The sequence below is a fragment of the Haliaeetus leucocephalus genome, unplaced genomic scaffold, assembly GCF_000737465.1.
Source record: "Haliaeetus leucocephalus isolate CR32 unplaced genomic scaffold, Haliaeetus_leucocephalus-4.0 Scaffold1, whole genome shotgun sequence".
NCBI classification, from domain to species: Eukaryota; Metazoa; Chordata; class Aves; order Accipitriformes; family Accipitridae; genus Haliaeetus; species Haliaeetus leucocephalus.
In genome coordinates, this window is record NW_010972437.1 from 9,515,467 (window position 1) to 9,527,562 (window position 12,096).

The window sequence follows — 12,096 nt, forward strand, 5'->3', positions numbered from 1 at the left end:
TGCATGCAGCTCCATTGTCTATGTCATTAGCTGTCATTAAACAAAAAAAAGCAAAATACGTTGACATCTGCAGCAATGAACACCTATATTCCTAAATAGGGTAAGAAAAGTAGTATTTTGTACTGTTTTGTGGTTGATGTAGAGTTTGTGCTGTTTGTGAGGGTAAAACAGCACTGAGGCTAGGAAACTAAAGGATTTTATACCACCTTCTTGTGAAGAGAAAATTTAAAAACTTATTTCCCATGAGACACCCAATTCTAGAAAACAGCTTCCTTTTGAACTTCTAAAGTAGGAGCCAGCAGGGGCTTTTCTGGGGTAGCAAGGGAAGAGTTTGCAGGTTCTGTAAGGACCATAGTCCCCAGGCTGTGTGATGAAGGGAAAGGTGGTATCTCTTGAGGACAGGCGTTGTCAGAAAGAGCTTGGCCAGAAGCTTCCTCCTGCCTGTATCTGATGGTAAAAAAAAATTTATGTCATGTGTGAAGTTATTGTGAAACCCAAGCCCAGATCATGAGAGAAACCCTTAACTTATTTTTAGCAGTTCAGAGGAACACTGATAAGCATCTTACTAACTTATGTATTCTGACTATGTCTCAGCATCTATGAAAAGCTAGATGAAAGGAAAATTAGTATCACATCTCAAGACATGGTGATGCTGTAGCATAGGTGTCCAAATGCTGATGTACCCAGACAACTATGCAACCAGTTATGGAACTTTTGGCCTATAAAATTGTGATTATGAAGAGGAAACCATATGGAAGACCATCCTCTGAAATTCTGAGGGAGAACTGGTATTCTTCATCTGGATTTCACAATTGGTACTATAAAAAAAAAGAAAACAACAACAAACCACAATGAAACAAGCACAGTCTGCAGCTTTCTTGTCCTAGCAGTTAACATTGCAGAATTTGGGAATGCTTTGTGCTTCCATATCAAACTACTGCTTCAGATCTCATTGTGGATTTAAAGGTCTAAGTTTGGGCATACAAGTTTGAAGATGTGTGGAGATACTAAAGCAATGGGAATATATACTTCTGTGGGAAGGAAAAAATGAACTATTGTCAGGGCAGTCATTTGATCTTACTGGTGTAGTTTTGCAAAAAAGATACATCATCTTCAGGACCTAGCTGAAAATGTAAGTGGTTGCATAACTGAATATTAAAGCTTCTAGTACTTATCCTATTTATCCCTTGGTAGTTGTGTTTTAATACTCCTAACATTAAAAAAAACATAACGAAATAATAGAATTTAGAAATGAAGAGGATGAGATATTGAACTGGTGCCCATTACTTCATCTTCTTTTCATAGAAGGTTTCTTGCCCTGATAAAATATTGAACAGTTTGTAAGTGAGCACGGCTTTTTAGCTTTTGTATGCCGCTGTGAATTTGTGAGGTGAGTGTAGTTGCTACCCAAGGATGCTGTACTTGTTGGAAGGTTAGGTATGAGAAACTGGGTCAGGTTACCTGGAGCCTGAATGCTCAAGTAATTCACAATATAATTTTGTTAACCTACAGTTATTATATCTGAATGCCTTACAGTTCGCACAAAAAAAAATAGTACTCTCTTCCAACATATCAGCAGGTTCATTAGATTAACTTATTATTCAGACTGAACATCATTTTTATAAAATATACTATTACATATTTACTGATTTGTTTGTTAATGCGCCACAGAGTACGGTGATGAATCGTAACAACTAATCTTATTTGCCAAAATAAACTAATGAGGTATATCTGTTAAAGCTTTATTTTTGATGGGTTTATATTCTATTTGCTTTCTTAGGAAATTGCTTTGTTTAATAAATCTGCAGGCTCTTTCCCTGTCATTAGTTCAAAATGGACATGGAAGGAAATTTTCTTTCAGATATACTCCATTTTGCTTCAAAAAATTTTTTTTAAATGGCCTTCAGTATAGCAAAGGGAAATTATTTTATGTCTTTCAGAAGGGTATGTTAGGTGTTTTTCCATGAGTTTCACACCAATTTTTGTGCATTGGTGTGATGGAAACATGTTGTATACTCAACCTTTGGGCCAGGTGTCAGTGGTTGCTTTGCAAGTTCCAGCATTAGGCTGGCTTCACTGTGTAATAAAATTATTTGGTAAAACCTGTACGGACATTGGCTGGTAGAGGCAAGCTGTCCTGGCCTGTTCACTGCTGTGGGAAGAACAGGGGAAAAGAAAACAGCTCCTTCTTGAGATCTTGTCTCACCAAGGCAAATTAAAATAACTATGTCATTTATCTGTTGTGCTGCTTAACAGTGTGTCTGTGACCAACATTTCAATACTCTGTCCTTACAATACAATTTAGTCTTCTGCCCAATTTATTTGCTGTTACCAAAAGTCAATATTATATTACTGAAGCAAATACATGCTGGAGAATTAAGATAGTAAAATATGGACTGTGCTTTATGCTCATTGTAACTTATATCCTTCTATTTAAGGAGAAATAGTAGAAATTAGCAGGAATTGAAATAGAATTACAGTGCATTATGGTTCAGTGATGCAATATGTTTTTACCTTGGAGCACCAGAGGATTAGTAATTATATACCCATCACTTAAAAGGAGGAAAAAAGGGTATGTCCAGCTTATGGTGGTATGTGCCATTTTCTCAGCTCTTTGCATTCTTGTTGGAGGGAAAAACCCTGAGGTGAATCTGGCATAACAATACCAGATCCTTACAGTATGTGGCTCAGACAGATAAGAGTTGAATATTATGTTACTCCATATTTATATGGAGTGTCAACAGCCATAGCATCAACACGGTGGAGGTGCTTGTAAAGCAGCCTTGAGTACTGCAGATTTAAATGCATAACTTGAAATCAGAATGTGATAACTGCTTTCTACTCTATTCTGCAATTTTGGTTAAAAAAATCTTATTTAAAATTCAGTTACGATTAGAAATGTCTTTATTCTTTGTTTATCTGGTACTGTATTACAATTTGCCAAAAGCAGTTTAGGCAGTAGTCACCCTTCCCATTCAGAAAGTACAGAAGAGGAATGACAGTAGGATTTTGTTTTGTCTGTTGTTCTTAGGTAAACAGGGATAATTGATTTATCTGTTATCACGGGGTGGTTCCTCTCTACCTGATGGTTGTTTTGTTTTGTTTTTTTAATTCATAGCTGTGGACATTTTTTAATTTCTTCTACTGATTATCTTCAACAGCTTGGTGTCTCTTTCTTAGTTGCACTGCACCTTACACAGTTAGTATGAGTGGTGAAAAGAATGATGTCAGCAGCTCTCCAGACTCTTGACATTTCATAAACCAGTGTTACATGGATGTTAATTTCTATATAGAGTCAGTGCCTTGTAAGCTGAGTTCCAGAGAGCAGTGTTTTTCATTATTGCAAAATTGTGTTTTCTTCTTTCTAAAAAAGACATCTTTGCTAGCTGTTTTTGTGATGGCTGAAGGTTCATAAACTTCTTGTATGCTTTCCATTGCCACAGGGTCACATTACCTTTGGGAATAGAGGTTCCATTGTGGGAGCGATAAATAGTAGTATTTACTTATTTTTATTAAGTAAAAATGCATCCATTCTCACTATGGTATTCATAATTGCACTAACGGTCAGATTTTTCTCAGGTCAAAGGTTTTCTGCTCTGCATCTCTTACGTGGCTGTGGTATTTAGTACTATTACAAGAAAATATAGATAGGGGGTTTGTTTTATTTTGGAAAGAAAATCTCAACTGAAATATGCAAAATTCTCTGAGTTCTTACCATAAAAATTTAGTCCCTCTTAGTGGTTTGTTACAGCCTTACTTTATTTTTCATTTTGTGTACTCCTTTCTGCAGATCTGTTGTGATAGTTGGCTAGTTTAATTGCTGCCTCTCTGAAAAGATGAATGTTTGTAGAGTCTAAAGTATGTCATTTTCCTTTAGAGGCAACCATGATGAGAAAAGGACAAGAGTAAAGCATTTGCAAATTAGTACTATAGGTGTATTCGTGTGTATCCTTAAAATCTGCAGTTATTCTGACAGAATGGCAGCTGCAAAGGTACAACTTTCAGAGGATCTGAAGATCCTTTTCGAAAACTCATTACTCAGGCTAAGTAGCCATGTAGCCAATGGAGTGTTTAAGGAAGATAAAGTAGAACAGCAGTTGCTGCTGTTTCAGTTCTTCTGGATGCTTGAAATTCTTGGGTTTTTTTCCTCAAAAAGTCTCAATAGTCTGCTTCCCTGGGTTAGCAGTAATTTTCCAATTAAATGGAATTTCAAAGACAAATGCCACTTTCTTGATGCCAAAACTTGTCACAGAAAGGATTGCTTACAGTGGATCCCCCAGTCGACAGACCAGGGAGGAGAAAGCTTAGCTTCTACAGCATTCTTTTGGCTCTGTAAAAAGCTGAGTGCCCCAACTCTCACTGGCTTTGCAATGTTAAGGCTATTCAGCACCTATAAAATTTAGTTAATGTCTCAGACCTAAGCTTGGGAACCACTCACCAGTGGCAGCACATTACGGACTTGTTATCAATATGTAGCTTAAAAATGCTGAACTTTGATCCATTGTCATCCTTGTGAAAGTGCCAGTCCTACAGGTATTCATGTATTTGACTAGCCTAGTTTATTCATTTCACACAGCCAGCCTAACAGATGCCTAAAGTCATAGCCAGCCTAAAGCAGTCTTGCGCACCTCAAAATATTTTCCAGTCCCTCTTGTCCAGTCTTTCTTAATGTATGATGATGCATTAGGGCCCAGTTTCTCAAGCATTTTCTTTAACCTCCTTTTTTTTTTTTTTTTTTTCTTTTTTGAGAACACAATCAGCTTTCTAATAGTTTTGGATCAATGTGCTGTGTTGTACTGTGCTAATATTCTCCAAAATCTACATCCTCTAGAAATCAGCAGGAACGTGACTCAAGCTTGCTTCTTGAGCTTAGAATAAAAATGCAGTCCAGAAAAGTAAAGAATACTTTTCTAGGGAAGCTGTAGTGTCTACAGTAATTTAATGTAGTCTTCAGCAGCCATTTTATAAACCTGAGAATCTGCAGTTTTCCAAACAAGTTACAGAGGACCCTTCTTCCCTCAGCTTAATACTGCTGAGCATGATGTCATACAGTCTGGAATATATCCCTTTGGTCAGTTGGAGTCAGCTGTCCCATCTGGGTCCTCTCCCAACTTCTTGCACACCCCCAGCCTACTCGCTGGTGAGGTGGGGTGAGAAGCAGAAAAGGCCTTGACCTTGTGTAAGCACTGCTCAGCAATAATGAAAGCATCCCTGTATTATCAACACTGTTTCCAGCACAAATTCAAAACATAGCCCCTTACTAGCTATTATGAAGAAAATTAACTCTATCCCAGCCAAAACCAATACACCTACCCATTCGATCTCTGTTCCACCCATTTTATGTGCCTTGCCCTTGACGATTTTGTTTTGTGTTTAGTGTTCTGCTGAAGAACAAGTGAGCCAAGACCCTTCTGGGACATGTCACATAAGTTTTGGTCTCTTTGCTAGTAACATGAGTGTCTAATTGCAGTTGCTTTTAATGACTGGGAGTTTCTTTTAATACTAGGTGATGCAGATGTATCTCCCATTCTGTGGGATTGCCATATCCAATGCCCAGCTATTTGCAGCTTCAAGGAAGGAATATGACAGAAGCAGGGTAAGTAAAAAATATATATTGGACCAATATCAAACTTTTGTTCCTTCAGATGCCAGCTATGCATACGTGTTTGCTAAGCAGATGGGTTTAACTATGTTTTATTTCAAAAAATACATTTTCAACAGATCACTATCTTGGCTCAGGCAGCAAGCAGAGAGTGTGGGAGGGAAATACGCTCGTGGTGGTGGCTGTTGTTTCCTGATGTCAGTTCCATGTTTCATAGTGCTGAAACAATTGTGTTTGTGACACAGACAGTGCAGGAGAGTGTTGCTTTTGGCAGAGATTCAAACTGTCATAAAATTCCAGTAATATCAAACCTTTGCCATCCTGAATTGGTAATATGCAATTCATGTGCAAATAATGTAGATATATCTTTATAAAAGTAAGGAAAAAAAAAAACCAACCCAAAACAAAACACCTATATGTGAAGGGTTTTGACAGCACGTGTCTGCGTAGATACATTATTCACATTACTCCTGATTGCTGATGCCATGCATGAGTTGGGACAGGAGGCTCCAAAGACGTGAAAATAATGCTGAGCTCACTTTATTTACTTCTCAGAGAGGTCTTTATTTTTTAAGAAGTAAAATTGTAATTTTGAGAGTGATAATTGTTGGCTTTTTTTTTAAAATCGCCTTTCCTGCAATGATGGGAAATACTTTTGTTTTCATGGATCACATCTCCAAAGCTTCAGTAGCAATACCACTGGTAGTGGTAAAACCTACTCTTGCTTCACAAAGCAGGGGAAACTACAGTGGGGTGGGTCTGTGTATTGAGCACTGACATCTGTATATTCAGTATTTTGGTGCTTTCCACGTATGGAAACTAATGCTTTCCACTACTTTGAAAACTAATAGCTCTTTCTAATGGTGTATGTGTTAAAGGGTCATGAAGCATCTGAGCTTGTCTTCTGTCCAGGTCTGACTGCAGACCACTATATTTTGGCGTGGAGATGTAGAGGAGACTTGGCGGAGAAAAAAGATTTTCTGCCAAGGATTTTTTTTCTTTGTTTGATGTTCAAACAAAATAATTGTTTGACTACATAGAGACTTAAAATTTGCTGCAGATTCCCAGCCTGCAGGGAACAATGACAGACTTTTGAGGAGTTGGTGTTTAATCTTCTGAGGGAGGCATTCAGCAGAAAAGTATTAGGGACATTCTCATTCTTAATTAGAAAATGGTAAATTGTAGTGTTTGGACACATCAGGAAATTGGATTAGAGATACATATTCTTTGTTTCTTGTTGCCACTTCAGCCATGTGAGCATAACAAATATCATTGCCATTTGACAGCTACATGATGGCCTGTACTTAATTGCATTTCTGACCTGTTGGTGGTCTTTAGCTTTGCCTAGTCGATGGTTGAAATTAGTTGGCAAGTAACATGTGATGGAGAAGCCCATACTTCGCATTCCCTATCAAACTGGGCACCAATGGTGGCAACTTCCAGTGACTGACACCACCATTTTGCTGATGACCACTGCATTAGGAGAGCTAAGACCACTAATGTTTATGTGCTTACCTATATGGATGTTCTTTAGTGTCGGTGCCCTAAACCAGAATAAAGGAAAAAGCATGCTGCTTTGGAACCATGGTAAGAAAGAACATGGCCTATTATTTTTAAAGTTGGTGAAATGAGAGGGGAAGCCCTTCACTTTAAAACGTTGTATTTTACAGACATGTTAGTGGTAAAGACTGGATAGAGTGCTATTGGAATATGGAAGTATTGATGTGCTTCCTTTCCAGCTTTGAACATGCAAAATGTGTAATAAATGAATAAAATGGAGTTTAAATGCATCAGCAAATTCAATATAGCAAATCAAGTAACTCAATCCATACTGCGTACTTGGAGAGTTGCATTACAGCCATTGTTTCATTTTTGGACCACAGTGAAACAGTTTGAAAGATTCCCATTGTTTGCTAGGGGTTGGATTATGCCCAGTTGTGAGCTAAGAAATACTTCTTTCTTTCTTCAGATACCCCCACCCCAATTCTGTTGCCGTAATCATCAAGAACTTTATTTGAATGAAAATTTCAATGGATCACTCATATTAAAATTAATCCCAGAGATTATGTCTCCTTTGCAATGCTCCATGTATTTATTAATTCTACAATCAATGCAAGAGTTTTCTGTCCTTGTGTGCAGGCTTTACTGGAAGTAGTGAATGACCTCTTTGAGGAACAGACTGACTTAGAGAAAATTGTCAAGAAAATTATGCATCGGGCCCAGACTCTGCTGAAGTGTGAACGGTGCTCAGTATTACTTCTGGAAGATATCGAATCACCAGTAAGTATGGCTGGACATTCTGTAGAAAGGCTAATATTTGAGTGGTGGAGCAGCTGCTTTTAATGTGGTGAAGCTGCTCCATATCATATATAGGTACTGGACAGCAAGTATTCTTCCAGCACGTCATTCTTAAATGTAAGCTAGGTACAGGTTGAATCTTTATCAACACCACTGTTGTGGTTTAGCCCCAGTAGGCAGCTAAGCCCCACACAGCTGCTCACTCATTTCCCCACCCCAGTGGGATGAGGAAGGGAATTGGAAGGGTAAAAGTATGAAAATTCATGGGTTGAGATAAAGGCAGTTCAGTAGGTAAAGCAAAAGCTGTGTGCACAAGCAAAGCAAAATAAGGAATTCATATGCTACCTCCAATCTGCAGGCAGGTCTCCTGACATTTCCAGGTAAGCAGGGCTACATCACACGTAGCAGTTATTTGTGAAGACAAATGCCATAACTCTGAAAGTGCTCCCCCTTTCTCCTCCTCCCAGCTTTTATTGCTGAGCGTGACATCATAAGGTATGAGATATCCATTTGGTCAGCTGGGGTCAGCTGTCCTGGCTGTGTCCCCTCACAATCTATTGTGCACCACCCAATCTAGTCACTGGGGCGGCAGAATAAGAAACAGAGGCCTTGACGCTGTTTAAGTACTGTTCAGCAATAATAAAAACATCCCTGTGGTATCAACGCTGTTTTCATCACAAATCTAAAATGTAGCCCCATACAAGCTACTATGAAGAAAACTAGCCAAAACCAGTATAGCCACTTTTTCAAATGGGAACTGAAAGGTACATTTATGATTCCTTCTGGTCATTTGAAGGCATTTAATGGGATGTCTGTAAGTTGCTGATGGATCTATCAGTGGTGTGATCCAGCTGATATGCTGTGATTCTCAGTTGTCTGTGTGATGTAATTAGTGCTTATTATGGAGCAGCTAGGACAGCTTAATTGAGAAGCAAGGTGCTCCTGTGGTCTGCTTAAAGAAGAGAAATGACCTGATTTGTTATCAAATATTTATTTGCTCAGTTCCTTTCTTTCATGGTATAGCCACTAGAAGGAAAGAAAAATCCTGTCTGTAGTTTCATTTACATTTACCTGGAATTTATGACCTTGCTAACATTTTCAGGCTAATGACTTACCAAATGGGTGGTGCTTGCAAGCAGCTTCAGAACCAGAAACAGTTGCATCATCAACCAAATTTTTAATGCTCATTTTTAGAATTAACCTTTTTTGCATACATTCCAATAAATAATTATCAGACATCTTTGTTGATATTTCTACAGCGTTCATACTTTTGCATCCATTATTGTTGTTCAGCTGTAGCAAACTGAAATACTTATGTAGCTTCTATTCTAGTATGTAACATGCTACATCTTTAAGCAGACTACTGGTCCCTCAGAAATAACAGATAAAAATAAACTCATCAAGACTTTATTAACTGACTGTCCTGTGTATTCAGCAACTCAGTGGGCTTTACAGCAGTCTAATCGGTGTCTTCATAGTAGTCAGCTTCTGAACTTCTCATGAATGTCTTTTTGTGAAATCCAGTATTTTAATGTGGAAGAACAGCAAGACAATAAGGGCTAAACCTGCACCACAGGGAGTTTTCTCAGCCACCTTTGGTGGCCACTACTCCATGGGATTTGTTTCCTTCCTGAAAGTTTTCCACTCACTCTAGCTGTTGGCAGGGGTATGTTTGGGAGTAACTATGTTTGCACATTTTAACAAGTTTCTTTAATACTTTGCAAAATAAATAATAAGGACTAGTCTCAGTTCCTAAATGATGAAAATGCTGTGAACAGATAAGCCCTTTTGTTGTTTTGGCCCAGTAATTTTTCCCTGAGGTAACAGAAAATCCATTGGAAAAGACGTATTTGCATACAAATGGCTACATATTCATGTACTTGTTCTTGTGATAGGAAGAAGCTTTTTGCATTCAGCAGGTGAAGTGAAAATATGACTATCAGCATTACTGAAGTACGTTTGGTTTTTGCAATTGCTCTGTCCATTTGACCAAGGAATAATTATTTCATTGCAGAGCTCTGTTAAGTTGAAAACATGGACTTAAGCTATATGAAACTATTTGTCAAGAGTTGGATTTCATGCATAGTTTTGACAGGTTCTTTCACTGGGACTTTGTAGTACTGCCATTCATAGGATATGAGAGCATTTTTAAAAATGTTTAATGTTTTTATTATTATTGTTATTAATAGTAAAATAAGTGACTGCCTTGATATTGGTGGCTCCCTTCACTGTTTTCAGGCTATTCAACACAAACTATTCTCCTTTCTACTGATTTGAGAAGTAGTTGAAGGATAAAAATGTTGCTTGCAGTATCATTCTTTTTTCTATCCAAGTATTGTTGGATTCACTGACTCTGTAATTGATTATTTGTTGCTGGGCTGTGACAAGTCTAAATGATTATCAGAGATAGAATCATAAGTTTGTGTGTATGGCAGAAAAAAACCATTATTTTCTTTCCTGGAGGAAAGGTATGATTCTTATTTCCTTTAAACTAATAGCAATTATGTAGTTTCAGTGGAGTATGCCCTAAATTACACTAGCTTTCATAAAAGCAAAATCAAGGTATTTCATTTATATATTCTTTGTCACAGAATTTTAACATTTCTAGTTTATTTTCTCTTTCTAGACCCCCACACACTGATTTTATAATTACAAGACGCAGTTCTACATTCTTATGAAACGGCACTATGTTTGCAAGTATCGTGTGATTTTTATTTTTCACAGAATAATACATTGTGTTAGTAGCAGGCCGTGGGTGGCATTGTTCACTTCATTTCTCTGCTCTTGGTACTATTTCTACCTTTGAGGATGGAGGGGATTTTTCCAAACCACAGGCAATGAGTTCTCATTCATCTAGACCAAATTCTGAAATGTGGACAGCCAAGGTATTCAGTTAAGCCTGAACTTTTTCTAAACAGTCATAAATGTTAGGTTAATTTGGAGTAGTAGAATAGCATCTTGCCACTCACTTTGTCATTTTTACAAGTGGCAAAGCAGTTATTTTCCTGATTTCTCCCTATTTTAGAGGGTTAACCTATATATCAGAATAGATCTCCATAGAGTAACTCAATGTTAAGCCATATCTAAAATATCATTGTTTGTACATCGCATAAAAAGCTTTTACAGTACAGAACTGAAGTGGAAGATGGGGACCTGTACTAGCATCCAAAAACATTACCTGTGTTCTACGTCACATTAGCCACTCTTAAAATGTTTCACTTATGTGCTGTTGGCACATAAGTTTAAGGAAAATTGGTTGCAATTAGTAGTGCAAATGGGTCTTTCTGTTTATTTTCCTATATTAAAAAAGTGATGTTTGGGTAAAGCTCCATAATTCATGTTCCAAAGCCCTTTGAAGGGAAGCATATACTGTTGCACAAAATAGTTTCATGAAGGAATCTAGATACCATTTGATTTGTTAGTGAACGGTGCACAGTGTGTATTTTGAACATGAATTCTCCATTGGGGGAATACAGATTGAATTTTTATTCTAAGATCATTGGATAAAAATACAGTTTAAATATAGGAACCTTATGTTACTGTTTTCTTACATATTTATTCATCTTAACAATTTTAAGTTACTTTTTTTGTGACAGGTGGTGAAATTTACAAAATCCTTTGAGTTGTTATCTCCTAAATGCAGTGCTGACACTGACAACAGGTTAGTGCTCAAGTCTTCTATGGCAATGGATTACTTTATTTTTCATATAGTTTTAAATTTGCTTGATCATAGTTTTATTTTTCTTGTGGAACTTTGGGTAGATTTGATTGAAGAGTGTGAGCCTAGAGTTTTTACTCAGACAAGACTCCTGCTTGCCTCAAATGGAGACTTGCTTCAATAGATATACGTGCCTATATGTCGTGGTTTAACGCCAGCCAGCAACTAAGCACCATGCAGCCTCTCACCCATTGCCCCCCCACCCAGTGGGATGGGGGAGAAAACTGGGGAGGAGAAGTAAAACTCGTGGGTTGAGATAAGAACAGTTTAATGGAACAGAAGGAAGAAACTAATATTGATAACACTAATAAAATGACAACGGTAATAATAAAAGGATTCGAATATACAAATGATGCACAGTGCAATTGCTCACCCCCTGCCAATCGATGCCCAGTTAGTCCCCGAGCAGCGATCCCCCCTGCCCTCCCCCCCCCCCCCCCCCCCCCCTTCCCCCTCTACCACTCCCAGCCCACTGTCG

At 37.9% G+C, this 12,096-nt stretch overlaps 1 protein-coding gene across 1 annotated transcript in view; it reads left to right on the forward strand.

Moving 5' to 3' along the window:
• Window positions 1–12,096, forward strand: part of PDE11A (phosphodiesterase 11A) — a gene marked incomplete at its 5' end in the record, with an annotated part of 141,550 nt that overhangs the window by 56,103 nt on the left and 73,351 nt on the right. Inside the window, 3 exons of the mRNA XM_010569299.1 lie at window positions 5,507–5,596; window positions 7,742–7,882; window positions 11,497–11,561. Of these exons, the coding sequence (XP_010567601.1) occupies window positions 5,507–5,596; window positions 7,742–7,882; window positions 11,497–11,561 (296 nt within the window). The remainder of the gene's footprint in view (window positions 1–5,506; window positions 5,597–7,741; window positions 7,883–11,496; window positions 11,562–12,096) is intronic.